This window comes from Alligator sinensis, unplaced genomic scaffold, assembly GCF_000455745.1.
Source record: "Alligator sinensis unplaced genomic scaffold, ASM45574v1 scaffold721_1, whole genome shotgun sequence".
Classification (NCBI taxonomy): Eukaryota; Metazoa; Chordata; order Crocodylia; family Alligatoridae; genus Alligator; species Alligator sinensis.
The window spans coordinates 1,075,925-1,096,098 of record NW_005841857.1 but is presented as its reverse complement, the minus strand read 5'-3'; the positions used below and the strand labels follow the sequence as shown (position 1 = coordinate 1,096,098).

At 43.4% G+C, this 20,174-nt stretch overlaps 1 protein-coding gene across 3 annotated transcripts in view; it reads right to left on the bottom strand.

Moving 5' to 3' along the window:
• SLC45A4 (solute carrier family 45 member 4) overlaps positions 1–20,174 on the bottom strand; it is a 118,544-nt gene that overhangs the window by 45,596 nt on the left and 52,774 nt on the right. For 2 of the 3 annotated variants that reach the window (XM_025214509.1, XM_025214503.1), the window contains exon 2: positions 4,954–5,538. In XM_025214509.1, coding sequence (XP_025070294.1) covers positions 4,954–5,188 — 235 coding nt within the window. In that variant the 5' untranslated portion in view covers positions 5,189–5,538. Of the gene's footprint in view, positions 1–4,953; positions 5,539–10,128; positions 10,254–20,174 lie in introns of all 3 variants that reach the window. The other variant, XM_006016434.3, reaches the window with a different exon arrangement.

Below are 20,174 nucleotides of genomic sequence, written 5' to 3'. Positions count from 1 at the left end.
CCAATAGCTACACCTGGGAGAGGGTTAACACAGGACTGCCGCTTTAGTTTGCTGAGTCAAATAAGTGCCAGCCATCTTGGCAACTGCTTGCCATGCACTGTCTCCAGGTGGGTTTCTTTTCCAGTGGGGGAAAAAAACACACCCTACTGCCCTGCTTAATGTATGTACCACAATGTCAGGGGACTGCTTGTGGAAGAGATGCGTACTGTACACAAGAAAGTCTGGTACTTCCCCGATACCTTGGTAGTTAAAATGACTCTCGCTAACTTAATGATGTTCCCCTGAATATAGGAACTGCTTCTACCAGTACAGGTGGTCGAAACAGCTTTGCTGCGGTTTTCTTGGGACAGGACATGTGAGCATAGCACACCAACACTAAAAAGCCTCTAGACGTCTACCCCCCATGATATGATTTTATAGTTGCTTGCAGCACTTTGTTTCCAAATTCTGCCTACCAACCAAGACGGCTGGGAATCACCGCTAGCCTTAGGAAGACAGAAAATACAGCAGAAGCTCAAGCAGTGGCTGAAAATAAGAGAGAGCTACATAGTAACTGATTACCAACCTGTCAACCAAGTGATCCATAAACACTTAGTCCTCCCAGTTTAATTTTTACTGTAGAGGTAGCATAATTTAATGGCTGTGGGAATTTTGGAGGTTCTTAACCTGCTCGTAAAAACAGCCTACTGCCCAGCGGTGAAGAGACAAAATTATTGATACCTGTAGGGAGTCTTGGTCCTGTGATGAAAGGCACCACTAAAAAGCTGCCAATACAAGAGCAGAGTTAGACAGATATGGGTTTTTAGAGACTCTCAAATCTGTCCAGTGCATCATGGATATGGGGTAGAATACAACCAGTTTTTCCAGTGCGAGGAGCTAAAGGTCCAACACACTCTTGATATGTTTAAGGAACAGTCAATAACCAACATGCAAGACTCAACATTTCACTTTTATACTAAGCCACTTTCCCCATCAAACCAGTCCCATAGACAGACAGCCAACCTCAATTGCAAATCATTTCTCAGTCTCATGTGCAAGAAAGCACCGACTCTGGCCTGTCAGGCTGGGCTCAAGTAAACAGCAGCATCTGTCATGTTTTATGCAGGCAGCAGTCCTTTTTCCAGCAGCTCCCCAAATATGCCATGCAGCCTTTGCCGCAGAGTCTGTACACAGAGGCTACAGGAGCGTTTCAGCTCCCGGCTTTCCACCCCCCCAAAGCAGAAAACAGCCAGGTCACTTTGGAGAGCGTGTTCACACCACTGGGGATTCCTGACAAAGGTGATTAAATCAGGCACGTTTGTGAGTAGTAGGAGTATGGCCTCTCATTTGCCAAGGAGAAGTAACAAGTATCTATACCAAAGAAGTGTGAGGGATGTGACAGGGGATAGCGCCTTGAGGAGTCACCCCATTGCTCCTTCTCTCCCCAGTGGTGCATGGTTCAGGGGGAAGGTGCCTGCCTTGCAACATCATTCACTGCATCCTCACCAACGTGCCTAAAGTCAGTTCTTTTCCTGAAGTGCCCCTCATGCTGTTTAGACCATTCAAATCCTTATTTAGTGGTTAATATAGGAAACCAACTTATTTTTACACTGTCACATGGCATAGTTATAGTACTGATGAGGTTGGTAAGAGAAAGGGAGGCAAAGGAGGAAGTTTTAATACTGCTTTCCTGCATTTGGAAAGAATTTGGATAATGTATTTGTATCTTACAACAACAGAACTAATTCATCAGAAGCTAGCTGTATTGTACTATTTAAAAGTAGAAGAGACAGGTTGTACTCGAGCGCATCAAAATTTGGACAAGGAGCTAAACCATTAATTATGATTTGACAAGTGACTAACACTAGGGACGATGTAAGGACTGAATAAAGCTTAAAACACTGACATAATACTAAAAAGAAGACAACTCAGACAACCCAGGTTATAGGCTGGTTAGCTCAAGATTGATGCTAGGCAAAAGTTTAAATCACAGAAGAGAGTGACACGGGATGTAAATCAGTAAAGAAAAGAGTGTTAGTCTAACAAGCCATCTTGCAGTTTTGGACAAGATGGAATTACCTTGTTAATTAAATAAAACAAGTCAGGATTTCAGCTTAATCCTGAATCTCTGATCCTTCTGACTACATAAAAATCATTGCAGCCCATCTTCTTGTGCGGGCCGGGAGCGACCCGAGCCCTTTTCGTGCTGCACGCGGGCTGTGGCCAGCAGCCCGGGCACGCTGGGTTGGAGAGGGAAGGCCGTCGAGCTGGAATTAGGCACAGACGCGTATCGGTAGTTTACAAGATTGTTTACTTACACCGAGATGGCAATGGCACAGGCTGGAAAACTTGCTTGAGTTGCGGTTACAGAGAGAAAAGAAAACAAAAACTTGAACCTGCAGGGCACGAGGGTACGTCGCAAAGGGTTTCGGCGACGGGAAAATAAACCTGCAGGACTCGAACCCGGGTAGAAGAGCTCTGGAGTCGTGCGGCAAGGACTCACGTGAAGTTTGCTAGGCTCCGTGGGTCCTTCTGCTACACGAAGTTCGCTAGGCTCTGTGGGTCCGGTTTGTTTGCGCGTGGGAAAGGATACGTCTGGGAATTTATCGGCGACGGGGAGAGGCTAGAGGTTGATCAAACCTCTGTTGCCTGCTTGAAATGAGCTGGGTCCGTAAGGATCCGCAGCGCTTAGAGATCTTCACACAGCGTGAAGTCTCCTCCTCCCTTGTTCGTGGAGTCCTCCAACTTGGGCGGAAACCAATCAAGCCTCTTATACGGCTAGCAAGCCAATCACTAGCCGCCACGTGTGAATAATTTAGAACTGGCCAATAATGGGACTCAAATTAACATACAAATAGCGGGAACTCTTTGCAACGAGCATTTCTGTGCTGCAACAAAGAAATGCACCCTGCAAAGAAAGCTTCAAATTGGTGGGAAATTCTCCCTTGCACCAGGGTTCTCTTTTGCAGCAGAAAAAACTCCACTGTGCAAAGAAGCTATAATTTAGCGGGGACAATTTAGCAGTGCCGAAGCACACAAAACAAAAATCACACCCTTTGGGTTGTGACACTTCTATGTATTCATATAGGCGATTAACCAGGCAAGCCAAGTGCAGTGTTGTAGGACAAGGAACAGAAAGACCAGGTCATTCTCAGTTAGGGGGACTCGATCCTGAAAAGGAGCTGGCCTGCAAAGGCCAACGGGTGCAGGACGGACCCAAGCTTCCAGTGCAGGTCAGTTGTCAGTCACCTGACATCGCTAAATCATAATCTTAAAGATCTCTCTACAGCTTGGTCCCCATCATCAAGTTTTGCTGGCATAGCTACATCAAAGGGTGTGAAAAAGATCTCTACTTCCCCCTCAAGCTATACTAAACAGAAGAGACCTTCTGCCAGCAGAGCCCATTTAGTACAGTTTGCTGCCCCGACATTAGTCTAATCAGACTACTAATCCGAAATGGTGATACATGCTCCTAATAACTACAGGATCTGGCAGGGGGATGTTCTGCATCATGTTTCTGGCCACAAGTTGAAGAGTTCTTTAGCCTTATCAAATGAGCTGATGTGAGAACTGTAAGACAAGTTAAGGTTCAACTTTCAGTACTAAACTTCACATTAAAGCCATGATTCAAGGAAGACTTTTCAGCACTGGGTAACAAAGTGGCATGTTAAAACTTGGTTATGGCACAATCATTTTATTTATAAGTACCCCCAATGCCATACAGCTTCTGCCCTCCCATTCACTTAAGTGTTCATTAGCTTTAACAGTATAATTAATGTATTTGGCTGAAGTCTAGGGAATCAGACTGGCACAAACACTTCATGACACAAGTGTCAGAGCCATCTATACTGGTCTAATCCTCATTTTCCCTGCTAACTTTGTATTGGCCATTGACGGTTCATTGGACCTGATGAGCAGCAGTACATCTTAGATGTTTTGTGCCAATATCCCCAGCCCAATTAAAAGGATAAAAAGTTATTGACATCTAGGTTGCAAGCTGGTTTGAAGCATGACCGCAATTAAAAAATCAGTGGCTTTCATGAACCAGAACACAAAAGCTTCCGAATCTACAATAGCCAGGATCTATTTCATAAGCTTTTCACAATTTCAGGTTCAGCAATGGATCTATCCCGCTTTAAAAAAAAGCTATCAGGTTCTGAAATGCACAAGATGAAGTTACTTTGTCATTTGGCATTATCTGCAGGTACTATAGTGAAAGGTCAGGTGATGAGTAACTCACTTTTCCCACCCCCATGCTCCGAATATTTCATAATATAGGCAAGTCCCTGGCGTACAGTATGCATCTTGTTATCTCATTTTATAGTTTTTATAGGTAAAAGGAGACAGTTCCATTGAATTGCTCAGAGATAAGGTAAGGGTTATTCAGGTCTTAAAACAGCATATGCAATAGTTCTAGTCCTTTATTCTGAAAAAAGGTCAGAGCTGATCCAGCAATGCACCATGGCTATTTTCTTGGGCATGGTAATCTGGTTTCCAAGGTCAGGTCTCAAGATTTTTTCATGGGCAGATCAGTTCCAACAAAGAGTAGTTTTCAATATTTGTCCAATATGTTAGTATATTCGGATAAGTATATTCTTACCTGTTTCTGGACTCTAATATTTTAGAAGTTTCATACATTTGATCTGATCAGTTTCATAGATTTGAACTGACCGCTTTAAAATAGAAGAATAAGACTCTGCACTTCGAGCTTTCTTCCTCCAAGAGATCTATTCCAGAAGATAAAGCCTCCCAGCCTGGGTATGAAGTGAGAGCAAGGTCTTAAACAAGGTCACAAGGAATCAGTAGCAGGAGCCAAGATCAGAAGACAAGAAGTCCCTAATTCCAGCCTTACATTTTAACGACAAGGCAACACTTCTTCCAGTGACATCAAACAATATTCTCTGATCACACTGAAAAACCAAGTCGTGCGTTTTGATTTAAATGCAATAGCTTAAAAACAGAGAACCGACTTACCAATTTGCAGCAATACTGGAGTGACCAATGCCGTTTCCATGGCGTAACAGAATTCCCTGCCAAACATGACCGCGCCGTGCATCACCCACAGGCGTATCGGTATCCGGTCGATGGAGCCCTCGCTGATGGTCTCCTCTCTGCTCTCGTTCTCCGGTTTCTCATCCTGGGCTACAGGCAGCTCTTGAACTTGCATAGATTCCGAGTCAGCATTCTGAGGAGCCATTCTCATCACCATAAAAATATATCTCTATATAAATAATACTATCATATCTCCAAGGGCAACTTAAGATTTCTTCTGTCAGCTTCTGCTTCTCACCCAAGTAATGCTTATATTCCTCTTGTACAAACAGGTATTTCACAACTTCTCATGTAGGTAGGAGACAACAAAGCTATTTGGTAGGAATTTCAACATATGGCTTGCCGGTTTACTGTGAATTAGAGTTAAAAATCCATAATTGCCATTCAGTTAATACGAGTTTCATAATTATTATTGAAGAGGTGCTGAAGTTTTCCTTGTTGCACAGAGGTGGAAAGGCGACACAAAGAGGTGCTCCACTGTTAATCCCCATCGAGTGGCTGATTAATCTGCAACAAAGAGCAAGCCATTAAATACTCAAGCATTATATTTCAAGTTGCCTCCCCCTTCTGGCTGCATTTGCTAACAAGCTTATCATTTTCCTTCATTATCACCATCTCCTGCCCAATACAGCTTTTTATCCCACTGCTTTACAGGCAACTAACAGGATTACACCACTTCTCTCTGCTATTAACATGCAGATACTGTTCAGCTGCACTGAACCACACCCCCCAACAGTTTAATTTTCTCCTAGGGCTTTACTTCATCCCCAGATCTGCCAGAACTGCAGACGTGAGACTCGAAGACCTAAACCCTGGATTCTTTAGTGAACTTGACTGAGCTCTCGATCCCACTCCAGAGATAGCACCGCATATCCCAACTACCACGTCCACCAGATCACTCAATGACAGGTGAAACAGTCTCACCTGACTCACCACCCAGACTCTCAGGTCTCCATGCAGGATAGTAGTGCCCCTTAGATATGGGGAACTAAGCCGTCATTGACATTAGTCAATGTTACCCACGATTCCACAGCTCTTCTGATGTTAACACAAGGCAGCACAACCTCATGATAATACTCCGTGTTTACAATAAACCATGCCAAACAAGCTATTTCAATATTGTGATTCAGCAAATTGACCAGCCCTGTTATAGCAAACAGCCTCTTTTAATTAACTTTTCTCGTGATCCCATGGAGGTTTGTTATAACAAGGCTGCACCATACTTTGAACGTACAATTTGTCGAACAAGTCACTCGAGCCGCAGCTCTCAAGCAACAGGGCTGCAACCTCAAACAGACTCGACTGGCCTTCCATTACCCAGAACGGGCTCCGAATTGCAGCATGGCTGCATAGGGCCACGAGTCACAAACTGGAGCTGTGGCCCAAAATTAAAAGAAGAGATTAGGAAGATCGCAGCATTAGAAGTCAGTTTTAAGGCTTTGCTCTTTTGACCCTTGCGTATTCAGGGTTTTTATAACCAATAAAGAGGGGCATTATGCTTTTCCTGCAACAACTATGAACAGAAGAGTTGCTCATTAGGAAGCAGCTTTTGGAGGTCAATGCTCAAATATTTGTCCTCTGATAGCCTTGATTTTGGACCCACCAGGTGCCTAGTGCTTCTCTTCCTTCACACTAAGATAAATAACATCCTTAGATCATGTTCTGCCCAAGATTTAAGACAAGGGCCCACAGGAAAGATAAAGTAGTCTAAAGCTGTGTCTAGTTTCAACAGCTGGATAGGCTTTATGAAAAAAAGCATTATTTCCATCACCAAGTCAGCTTTCTTGAGTTTTATTCTACCAGTTATGCTGATTTCAGCAAGGCTTTCAGGATTTACCTCCTGAAGCTAATGAGAACAGGGTGCTGCAAGCTTTTGACAAGTGCCATGAGGTGTGAGCAGATAAGCAGAGGCTTGGGCTTGTCCCAGCCCCACTGGGGTAGGTAAACACTGTAATAAATTAGTTAAAGTTCTTGAAATGGGGTGCTGCTCAAATCCCAAGTTATGGAGGAGTGCCTCAAGTCCAGTGAGGGAGTGCCTCGAGTCTAAAAAGGATGAGAACCACTGAACTAGACCATAAAATTACATCTGATGCTACTGAATATTTAGAAGTCTACTCATGTTAACAGTCCTAAATTATTCCTTATTTGGATATGAAGTTGGGTGAGCCAAGAAGGAAATTAGTTTTCATTAAACTTAATTTTCAATTGAAATTATTTCTCAATTTTTGGTGAATAAAGAATGAATTATGGTCTTCTAAAGCTTTCCATTCTGCAGGTTTCCTGTCATTGTCAGTCACAAGGTTATTTTGCGAGTCACCCGTACAGTAGGTTCTTTGAAAATGGTGTGAACAGGCTCCTGCCCCAAAACCAGTCACATTCCCTTTGTGTTTATCGGCCCCAAATCCTGTCCTGTGGACAATCTATTTTGTGTGCGCTCAGTTAGGAAACAAGTCAGCCTCCCAAAGCATAATGCTGGGAAGGGATTCAGCTTAAGAAGGCCCTAGACTTTAAAAACAAAGTTGAACACAACTCTAAATTCAGAACTGAGGCTGCGCACCTGTGTCTGGGGTTTTAAAGCACATATGCACCGTGGCTGATTTTTCACCCTGGCAAAGGCCCAGGGGATGGCTCTCCATCCACCACAACCCTCAGGGAGTTTTCTGCCCTTTCCTTGGTCACACTGATGTTTTATTAGTTTGCCTTTAGCCCTGCTCTTCTGACAGTGTTACTGCTTTAAAAAAAGATTAAGAACTCTAAAGGGATATTATTTATTTTAAAATACCTGTAGACTAAACCTTCCTAGCAGGTATTTTTCACAGCAGAGAGGCAACCTAATTTAATCTGGTTTCAAAGCCAGTACAGCTGAATATATTTTACATCCCAATGTTCAACAGCTCCACTATAAAACCCAGAAAGTTATTACTTCTAGCCCTCAAATTATGGGAGGTCTTAGATCTTTTGGTAACTAACCAGAATACTGTAATATGCTCCATATGCAAATAAATCTGGAGATGGAGTGGAAAAGGTAAGCCAACGCAAAGATACAGCAGTTGGCTTGTGCTGGGAACAAATGCTTTGTGAGTTTTAGGTGTTAGATTAAAACAATCAATCCTAAAAGATTTGGGACTAAGTTGCCCAAGAAATCATTGCTGTCCTCCCAGCACTACCGCAGTTCAGAGGCTCAACTTGGGGCCTTTGAGTTTTAGAGGCACTGACAGCAGCTGCTGGCGAGAAAGTTATGAAGTTCTCTCTACTGAGGAATTTGTTGGGGTTTTTTTTTCCTCCTTTTGATCTCCTACAGCTTGAATTTATTCAACTTACACACATGTTGCAAAGTCCACCTTCTCCTTTGGGAGCTATGAAAGCAGCATGCCAAGGGCAAAAGCAGACATCATTTTGTGACCTGGTTTTTAGTCTCCAAGATGTGAACCTGCTGACTATGGAATGGGTTAAGTTTGTACTTTCATTTGTGGTGAATTAAAATGTTATGGAGAATTACCTAGACCCTCCAGTTTTCATGCATTTAAAAACCTTAATAGCCGAGGACTCGGAGGCTAGATAAAGGCAACTAAACTTAAATAATGGCCAAGTATCAACTAGTATCATCTAGTAAACAGCTGATGTTTTGAAAATTGGCATTGAGAATTGCCAGTAAGGTATTCACAAATTGCTTAGGAAAGGATATGAAAAAACAAACAAACAAACCACCCTCCCTGTGCTCCAAGGGGATTGCAGTCAAAGAGATACAGACCTAGCAGTGTTCATTATACTCCAAAGAAGCGTATGGACAAATTTGACTTTGCTTCCTTGCTATATAGTTGGGTTGAGAGGTATCCGAGTTAGGCAAGTGTTCCTGGGTGCCTGTGAATTAATAAATATTTGGGAGATACCAGATATTGGAATGGAGGGAAGACTGAATGCTGAGCTCAAAATTAGGATATTTTTTTCTAATTCGGATATTTCTAAGGCCCACTTAATGTAAGGTGGTGTTCCTGTATCACTTGGAGAGAGAAAGATGTGGGGAGAAGGCAAGATGCATCTGAGAGTAAGGCCCAGAAGATGCTGGAGTTTGAAATGAAAAAAAAAACCAAGAATGAGTCACGTTGCGATAGTTAAATAAATATGCTACAAGCTATATATTATACGACTGGGAGAGAGCAGAGGCAGTGCAGGCAGGAGAAAGCAATTACACTAATCATGACAAGTAGCGACAGGGAATAGACGGGCTTTTGAGTGCTGAAGAAAGTATGGCAAGCAGTGATGCCAGCCTGATGGCCTTTGCTCAAGGCCCAAACTGACTCCTTGTGCACATCTAGTACCCAGGAGACTGCTCCTGGGAATGAACCGTCACATCTTCACCGCCGTCTCATAAAACTAGCTGTGTTACTACGGTTTTAGGGTTGACTTCTCCCCACACTAAGTTTAGAGAAAAATGAGGGAAATCTGAATAGTGGGATACCCCCTTACTGAAGACTATACCAAATAAATTGCTTGTGGAATTAAAATTTCTAGTTCAATGATTCTCAACCAGGGTGCTGCACCCTGGGGGGACTTGAAGTCCTCTCAAGAGTGCTGCAGGGTGCCTCGCAATATTAGCACTGCTAGGCCTGCAAATGCGATTCAAAAGCTAAAACAAGTTATTTCAAATAGGAATTCATAGTGCTAAAAATATTCTGACATGTTGCAGTCCGAGTTCTTTGCAACAGAAGAACCGCACTGCTATTTCCCTGTAGTCAAAAAAAGCAAGTGGAAACTTAGAGCTGGCACACTGTGGTACCATGAGAGTAACAAGGTTGAGAATTACTGCTCTAGCCAACATAAAAGAGGTAGGAAAGCTGAAGACTTAGTCACTTAAAATTACACCATGACAACAACTACTTTAATTGAGGCGCACACCAATTTTAGACTATAGTGAAATCAGCTTACTGGTTTCATCACACATTTAATTTCATTCAAATTCCATCCAACAAAGCAGTTGAGTCACCATTTTTATACTGAGAAGTGACACCACATTGTTTTGGTTTTCCAATTACTCGTTTCAAAATATTTATTTCACAGTCACATTTTTAGAAGCGATGAGTCTGGTTTACATTTTACCTGTCATTCAAGGAGTCTAGGCATTAACGCAGCTGGCTTCCCTTCTTCAGGCAGTGCAAACAGAGAGTTTGCACAGGTAGCTTCACTGCCTCCTATAGCGTTACGAATCACAAGCTACCTGGCATCTTAAAATGTAAAAGGAGGAAACAAAAATCAGCATATTACGCCAACTAAAGAGAACGAGTCTCAGGCAAACTAGCACATTCCCCACACCCAGGCATCAGCGGACAGTTTAGCCAACTTTGGCAAAGGCCAGATAACAGGCAGACAAGCAATCTTAAAGGCAGAAGGGCATGTACTTGGGGAACAAACCGATTCCATACTAGCCATCATCCAACCCCAATTTTCCCCACAGATAGTTTTTTACCTTGACCATTAGCTAAATGAGGGCACTGATAACTGACAGTTAATGCTTGAACAAGGACTTTTGGGGAGCAGTCATGTTCTGCTGCAAACCAATCTGCAATAAGCAACTCTAAAATGCTAGTCTTCTCATATGTTTGACACACACACACACTGCAGAAATCCAGCGTTTTTACAGTATGTTGCCATGTGTTGGTCAACTGGGACCCAACGTGCCGCGTTAAGGAAGGATGCAATATAGCAGTCAGCGCAACAGGCATGGCAGGCACTCCGCTGCACTACAGGTGCTAGGATACATTTCACAGGGTGAAACTCATCCTCCATCCCAAGCCAGATCCAGCCTGTGAGGACCCTTGCAGTCCAGATCCAAGGGGCAAGCAGCAGAACTGGCGAGATCAGTAGCCACAAGGCAAGCAAAGCCATCAGCACAGCTGCCCCCTGCCACTGCCTACTGTGTCCGATGGGGCCCTGGATCCCCTGGCAGGCTCTGCCCCACATTTCCTGGCCCACTAGAAGCCCCATGGGACTGAGAGAGGGTCCATGGGTTGCATGTTTGACACCCCTGGTATATTTGGTTCAGGTGGAGTAATGGGGGGGGGGGGCGGTGCTTTGCTGCGGCACTTCTTGGACAGTCCTTTGATGCCAGATAGGAGGGTGAAAAGGAAGAATAAACCACCTCCTTGATCATCTGGTAGTAAAAAATAAATGCAAGAAAGAGGTGGCAGAGAGAAGCAGTTCCCTAGGACCTAACTCCCACTTCATCCAACCCCCATGCCTTTTCTCAAACAGGGAACAAGAAATGTCAGAGATGTTTCGAATGCAACATTAGGCAATAACAACGCTCCTCAGGCAGTTACTTATGAACTCTCCTGCTTAACCAAATGCTTACACTTATTTTCTAGAGCTTAGCTATAGATTGCCAGACATGCTGGTTCGCAGTAATGCTACCTGTTGAGAGTGCAACTCATGAGACCCAAAATGGGTAAAAATTAGATATTTTCCTTGAAGTATCCAACACAGAAGGTATTTTAAAACACCCGTGGCTTGTAACTGAAGGATGATGGGAAATGCACTGTTTTACAAACCATCAGAGCTGTCAAAGTCCCAAAATATTAACAATTATCCCGAAGGTGAGGAGCAGAGTTCAGGCTCTGAGTTTGGGAAACTGCAGCATTAAGTAAATGGAGTCTGCAAGGCCAGCTCTGATCTGTCTGAAGCTCTACTTCTCTTCCTCCTTCAGTTCAGATACTTTCTTGGTGGCTGCTTTGTGCAATTAGCTGCTGAAAAAGGTCAAAGGTTTTGTCTTTAAATTTATAAAAGTAACTCCCCCCCCACCGTCCCCACTGGGATTTTGAAGCTTTTTCTCCCACTGAACTACAAATATCTCCTTGAACTATTTATAATCCAGGCATCATCGCATTATTCTGCAAGAGTGAAACTGCTGATGTATTTGTTAGCCGAGTTAAATAAAGGGGGAGGTTCAGTAGGCTTTCGATTTGAATCGTTTGAAAGGTTTCAGTGGTGTTCAGGCAGTGAGGGAAGGCTTCATCCATGCTGCGCCTGGACAGCAGGGAAAGCCACCAGCAGTGGCTGGGTCCTAGCACAGGCTTACTGCGGACCCACAGCCTGGGCCCCAAAAAAGCTGCTTGATCATGGCATTAAGATGGGCAATACCCAGCTCTCGGTTTGCTTTTCACCTGAACGTTTCAAAGCCCTTGGTAAGAGTTCAATATCTTCCCATATGTAAAATGGGGACAGCCCTTTTCTTGGTTGTCATCTAACGTGGTTGAACTCGTGTCTACACACAACAGATGACTCCAGTGGTCCTTCAGTTGCTAAGCTCAACTACCATACGCTTAGATGAGTTTCATGAAGATGAAACCTAAAAAAGGAGTACATGCTTTCTTCCAAGGAGCCTTATAAAACTTTGCTTAAAGCATTGGTTATGCACAAGACACCAAAAGGGTGTGCTATGCTACAGGTCAGATTAGGCAGCACATGATTTTTTTCCTTCCTAAAGATGTATTAGTGCTGGTGGAGAACTGGCTCGTCTTTTTTAGTAGCAGATTCTCTTTTTGGGAAAAGTGTTATTCCTTTAAAAAAAGGGAAGCATGCATTTCAGCCAGTCATACATAGCCACAAGTTACATATTTTTCAAATGCACTAGAAGGGCTAAACCTCAGTATTGCACAATGCTGGTGATCAAACCGAAACAAAAAAGCCTCCTGGGTAAACTTTATCACCAATTACATGTCACTGACCCCTCAACACCCGTAGCCCTTTCAGTCAGGGCATCCCAGAACCACATCAATCAAGCTACAAGGCTAACTTCATGGTGCCTGTGTTGCAATATTGAACTGAGAAACCCCCAGTGTTTTCATGCTCCAGGGAAAGCAGCATCATGAAGTGATCGCCAGGCTGCAGGTGCTCTGTGGTTCTGAAGATCAACAACATTTATCTACTTCTTTCCTAGTCAGGATGCAGAGGTGTGTGTATCGCCTCCTCCAGACCAAGCACCACTGCTTTTGCTGGTGGCAACGTTAGGGGCAAAGGAAGCTTTTGTTTGTCCCTGAGGTCTAGCAGGAGTCAGTGCACATGAACCCCAGAGTGTCATAGGAACTCATGCACCAAATGAATCACTGTGCAGAGTACCGTTTTAAATCAACGCCCCCTTCCAAAAACTTCAAGCCCTGTTTTATGTGGGGGGTCTCCAGGAGTTCCACTTTGCCAAGCACTGAAAACATCTATCAAGGACTGGCTCCTTTCCAAACCTCTCAAGCTCCCTGCTGCGCGGTTCAGATGCCAAGACAAAAGCACATTAAAATGGTATTAAAGCAGGGTAAGATGAAGATTACTGGTATATACACAACATTTGACAAGCTATTCTAAAACCATGAGTTATCAACCCAGAGCTAGGCTTACTTGTCAAAGAAATCCAAACATGTTGAAATGTAGGAAAACTTACGTTTAGCCAGTAATCTCTCAGTCACGCTGCTAAAGAAAAGCCATGTTAAGAATCGGCGTTTGCAATTCCAAATGACCAATGCGGATTTGAGAAGAGGGCTCCTTCCCTGTTCCCTACTTGGGAATCTCCTAAGCACCTAGATCACAATACGCTCCCCATCATCACTGTTAGAGGCGCAGAGGCGAGCAGTCTCAGACCCGCAGTCTTTGCAGCACAGCCAATGGTCTAATTTCCATCCAGCACCACACCCATGAAGCAGTTTAATGCTACGTCTCATTCACCTTGGCTACAAGTCACAGGTGATTAGGACCAAAAGGCTTTTTCTGTTCGCTGCTGTACTGCAACTCAGCATGGATTAGACTGATACAAGTAACCTACATGGCCAAATATAGGTCTGAGACCCATGATGCACCTTTGAGCTGTGATCATTTTATACAGCATGATACCGTAAATGTGCATTATGACCACATGGCAGGTTTTTCCCCCACCTTTTCTTTCCTAAAAGATGAAAAAAAGATTACCTTAATAGAAGAGGCAACTGATCCACACACACACTGTGGATAAGGCAGCTATTTAAATAGACAGACTATGAAGATAATTCTTTAGTAAGCAATTTTCAGCTCCTTGATCCTATACCAGGTAGTACGGAGTAGGGCTATAGCATTCGGGAGAAAATAGTAGGGCTGGAAAGAGATGTGCACTGCATGTAATTGGTAGGAAACTCAAAGTAGCCATGTCAGGCTTAATGCAACTTTGCTCTTATCTTTGGTCACAAAGAAGGTCACTATTGTGACACGGCATATTTAATTCTGTATACCACAAGCAAATCAGAAAAAGCTGGCACTGAAGTAGAGGGGAGCATATGCTGCCTAGCAAGTCATTTAAGCTTTTATTATTTCAGAATTAAAGAGGTCAGTCTATTTAACTAGCGGGATGTCCCAAGAGTCTGCAGAAGCAGATCGTATGTAGTTTATTCACGTGGCATTGAACAGCAGCTTCCTAAAGGGTTCCTTTGCGTACTAATCTGACCAACATACTTGGGTCCTTGTTGTTCAGTGGGCACTAGAAGTTAATTTTTGAAGCCAGAGACATTTTTGCACTCCATTTTTGAAGCTATTTCTAACCCCCACCCCCAGGTGATAAAAAACACTCCAAACACGAGAGAAATAAATGTCCGTCTCTTTCTAGACAAGAATGGTCAACTGGACACATTTATTCTTCTGTATCCGTTCCACGTTTCAGGAAGGAAGACTGAATTTTAGCCAGTATATATACACACACGTTTTAAATACGGCAGTTATGGCAAGACTTGGCAGCTACATTCCAGCTGAAATGCAGTGAAGCAGCTTACATTAAATTACATCATTTAAAACTTGGATTCTTTACATAAGAGGCCTTTGGTTCAAAAGCACATTATTTATAGCAACACAGGACTAGATAGAGAAGGTCCCTTCTAATCCTTCACAAGCTGTGGTTAGCTTTGGACTTGAAGCGTGAGCTTCTTCATCACTGCAGCAGCCCCATGCAAACCAAGTTAGACACCTGCTGCCCTCACTGGTATCCTGCGACAAAGATTTATGCGGATTAGTTATTCGGCGAGTAAACCAGTAGTAGCTTTTGCCACCTTTCATTTGGTTGCTTTTCAGTGCCTATGAAATATTCCCATGTCCTTGCATCACACAAGAAAATCAGGTTTGCCTTTCTTCGATACCATTGACAGAACATGCTGTTATTTACTTCTAGCACATTCAAAGTCTTTCCTCATTCAAGCTTATCTGAGGCTCTCCCTACCCATTCCTTTCTGGGACTACATTAGGATGCTAGGATCAGTTTTCATAAGCGAAACATGGTGTTGCATACCAGTAGTTTCAGAACAATTCTCTTGAAGACATGCTAGTTTTTGAACTATGCTGCATAGTACGAATATTTGAGCGTTTTCCAGCGATATAGAGACCTCACTCCAATGGATTCCATTAAACGATACAAAAATTAGGCGGAAAGTGTAGTTAAGACTAACTGCAGGAGTTACTAAAAAGGTAAACTCCAAAACATTTAGTCAGCACTGGTTTTTCCACTTACCATCTCTTCCAGTAATAGGAATCCATCACCAGACATTTCACTGGGCAACTTTTAGCATCTCTTCTCCACCTCTCCATTGGACCATGGTCTTTCATTGAATATCTTCCAGTTAAACTCATGTTAGGAGTACCAGATGAATGTGTTTCAGTGAACTGCTGCAACACATGCTGTAGCATTTCGCCTTCAAGGCCATGTACCCCACCCACATGCATCCACTTGGAAATATTTACTGAATATAAGAAAGCTTTGCATTTCCTCCCATAACTGGAATGAGATTTGAATCGACTGTTTTTTTGCAGGGTGGGGGAAGACATGTGTCCTATCAGTCCCATGCACACCTGCCATCTTGTAAAAGAAAAATTACTTCCAAGATGGTTCTATTGGGAATCTGCATTTTTGGTCGATGCCCACACTGCAGCAGGAGGCCAGTCCTTGAGCCATCTGGGCTATGTTGGTTAGGAGCATAGAAGTGGAACTATTATGCATTACCAGATGGACAAGGCTCCATCCAGGTAGTAAACAGACCACAGTTAGTCTTATTTAATCCTGGTATTTCAGCCAATTCAGGCATGTGTTGCTTCCCTCCTCCTGCACACATAGGCGAGATGGCTACTGCTAGACAAGTGCAGAGTGAGAACAAGACTGCTTTGGACTCTACTCTCACTCCATTACACCTGCTCTTCCACTTCCTCCAGGAGGATAAAACTAAGTTCTCTATAGTATCCCGATGTAGATACTTGCAAAGTTTGCACTTCTTCACTATAACTCATTTTAACAGGTTAAGGGACATACAAAACATGTCTTTTTTTTTTTTGGCACAGAATCCACAACATGAAGCTTGCTAAAAATACTGTTCAGATTTGCTGACTTCAGTATAATCTACATCTCATGCACAAGATGCTCCTTCCGATAGCATCCAACTTTGTGAGTTAGAAAACAAAGCTGTGTTTGTCATCTCTTTACACAAGCCTTACCTTCCTTTTAAAAGCTCAAGAAGGAATTGGTTCACCAAATTGCCATGAAGCTTTCAGCTTGCGAACAACTTAAAATGGTCTTTTAAAAAGAGGATCATGACCACCACGATAACAGCCCCAGAGAAATAATCGTTTTAGTTTGCTTCTGCTGCTCTAAAGGAACAACTATTATCCTCCCACCAGGTATGAAGCAGTGTGGGGGAGAGAAAAAGCTTTGTTCCCAGTTTGCCTTATTAAAAACCCAAGGTCATTTAGTTCTGACATCTCTTAGCAGGAGTCCCACATCTGAGCTCTGCAAGTCTGAAGAGATAAAGAAAAAAGGGAACAGAAAAGTCAGTCTGCTGCAATTTTTGAAAATGAACAAATGCATTCACTTGTGCTGTATCTGCCCGTGCAGGCCACAAGGCTCTTGGTGGCTTGTAGCTGAAATGTTTAAAGTAGTCATTTGACAACAGGGTGCAGTAAGAAACGGATTTGATCTGTTGCCATTTAAGTGAAGCTATTTACTAAATCACCAAGGCCCGTCACCCAGGTGGTCAAAGTCACAAGGGAACACAAATGGGCTCATTTTCACAGAGATCAAGATGGGGGAAAATCCTAAATTTTTTGATAGCAAGGCTCTCTAGGTCCACTTCCACACCCCCTTTTCAATCTGCAGTCAGCAAAGAAAAGTAAGAGTGCTCTGGCATTGTATTGATTTCACTGAGAGTGGCAGCAAGTAGCAGCTCTGCGCTGCCACATTAGTGACCCAGTTTTCAAAACAGCAGTTGCTGTAGTGTGCAAGTGCTAATAAGACCACAGGAAGAGAGTCTAGAAAAGCAAAATAAGCCATTTTGACAATGGATTCAGAAACCATTTTAGTCTATGAATAGAGTCCATCACCACACAGAGGAGCAGCACTAAGCCAGGATGATTTATGAACTTTCTACAAACTGACACGCACAAGATCTGCCTCCACTCGCATGAATAATCTTTGTTAGTCTTGAATTCTTCATCCACCTCAATGCAAAAGAAGAAGTGCTTTCTATCTACACAGGCTCCCCAAGCCCCCAAAATATGCGTCCTTCTGCTGCACAAGCCCCACTTCCCTTGCTACCATCACCTCCTCCACAGCCACTACCACCACGCAGGCAATTCACCCCTCCCTCCCGTTCCTGCCATGCAAGCACCCCAAGCTCCCCTGCTGGGGCTGCGGGGCAGGCAGCAAGCTCATCAGACCTTCCCCTGTGCTGTCCAGCTCCAGACACTTTGGCTCTTGCCTGCCACAGCAATCGGAGCAAGGGGGCAATGACACAGGGTGGGACCATGTTAAACACCGCATGGGCTGGATACGACCCCTGGGCCACCAGCTGGACTGCCTTGGTTTAGACTAAACAGATTTCCTCTTCTCTGCACATTTGGGGACCTGCCTCATTTCCCCTCTGCAACATGGATCAAGGCTGGTGAAAGGCAGGGAGCTAGGGTCCTTGATCAGCCTTTAGAAAGGGCTCAAAAATGCTGGGAGGCCACCTTCTTAAAAACAGTTTAATCTGAGAGACCGTATGCATTAGATACTATGCAGCTCCCCAAAGGCTCAGACTGTTACTAATATTAGATCTGATTACATGGTCAAATCACTGCTGCAGTTAAGCAAATCCCAACCTCCACTTCCTTTTTATAAAGGTGGGAAAGGCATAACCCGATTTAACTCATTCTAGGTTCACTGCTAAGTAACAGAAATAACTTGCTACCTGAGCCCGTTTATTAAAGCCAGAAGAACCCAACTAATTCTCTGGTAGTCGGTAACGAGCGCAAAATAAATAAATAAATAAATAAAATAAAATAAAAATTCTTGAACGCAAGCCATGGAGAAAGTTGGCTGGTTGATTAACTATGCCAAGCCGGAGGAGCCTGTGTTTTGGCTACCACTCTCAAAGCGGATCTGTAGCTTGCTAAGGTCCGTGATACATGTGCAGTCAACATATCCCAAAATGTAAACGTCTCCGTATTCAAGCAGCAAAATATGTTAGGTGCGACTATCGTAGCAAAGTTAGTCCTCCCATGGAAAGCCCCATCTCCAGATCACATTAAGTAATGTGTGTTCAGTTATAGTGGGGCTGCTCTATGGAGATAATGCAAGGTAAAGATTGGGGTGGGAGGCTACGACCAAGAATCAGCCCCAGCCCCCATGCCGGTTCCAGACTGCCAGCAGCAGAGACTCAGGATCCAGAAGTGGCAACAGCTCCTAGGCTTGGCCTCCTGTGCCTTCTTCCCCACACCGCCAGAAGCAGACACCTGGCTTGCCCTGGAGTACAGGATGCAGGTACTCCTGGGCTGCACATGTGGTAGGGACAGTCCATGCTCTGGACATGAGGGCTGCATGTCCTCACAGGTGGACATCTGAGATGCGGTGCCCGGTGCTGGGAATGGTGGGGGCACAGTTGGCTCCAGCCCTGTGCAGAGTGGGCCAAGATCACAGCGAGCATTACTGTGCGATTGCTTGGAACAGGTTTTAGCTTTTGCTGTGACGTGGTAACGTTTATGATGATCTAAATAAAATGTGCGCCAAGTGTCCCATGCAACAAGACCCTAAAATATATTCAATTTCTTCCAAGCTGTCCAAAGTTGGATTTGAGTGCAAATCTTGTGCATGATGGGGTTATAGAAACAGAGAGAAGATAAATGACCACGGTCAGTGCCTGAAGAATACACCAAGAGTGCAGTCATTTACCAACTGCTTTCGTGCAATCATTTTTAATAGCATTAGGGAATTTTGCTAGTTTTTGTATTAAATATGTAGCCATTGTTTTGATCATTTTAGAGACTCACGGTTGCATGTTATGAACAACTGTAATGGTCCCTAGTGAACAGGCACACGCACATGCCACTTTCACTAGGGACAGTTATGATTGTTCATAACATGCAACCGTGAATCTCTAAAATATACATGTTAAGAGTTTTAGATCCACTTACCAGTGCTTAAAAAAAGAATTCTCTACCAAGTTCTATTCAAGCTCTTACCACACAGACTTAAAATCAACTGCCAGTGTATATTTCCAGCTGTTTGAAATCCAGACACAAAGATCTTGTTTAAAGAATTTGAAAGACTTCTCTTTAAACAAAATTGTACACTGTTCTTGTCGACAGATCTAGCAGATTGTATGGAAAATGAGTACTCTCTTTTAAACCAATTTCTAGCTTATTATAGAAAGATCACTGAATATTTTCCAATATTAACTGGATTAGATTTTAGCATGCAACTTCTTAGCAAGATGTTCCAGTTCCTCAGAAGAAATGAGTTTTATTTAGACAGGAGAAAAGACTCCAATTCTCCATGGTTCTGAAGATTTGTTCAATAAGTGCATCTCTTCAGAAAGCTGGTCCTTTAAAAAAAGTCTTACAGGACTGAAACTGCTTATACTAAAAGGCCTTACACAAAACAAAGTGGATAAATTAAGATCCATGGTGGATCTCACTTTAAGGATAACAAGATATACTAACTAGGGCTGTACGAAGCTTTGGTCACCAATTCGATTCAGTAGCGAATCGGCAGCTGAATCTCTGAATCCGAATTGAATCAGGAGACCTTTTAATCTCTCCAAATTGATTCGATGATTCGGACATAGACACAGCTTTAAATGTTTTTTCTAAATACCCCAAGGTACCAGGCGGCTTGCGAATGCCGA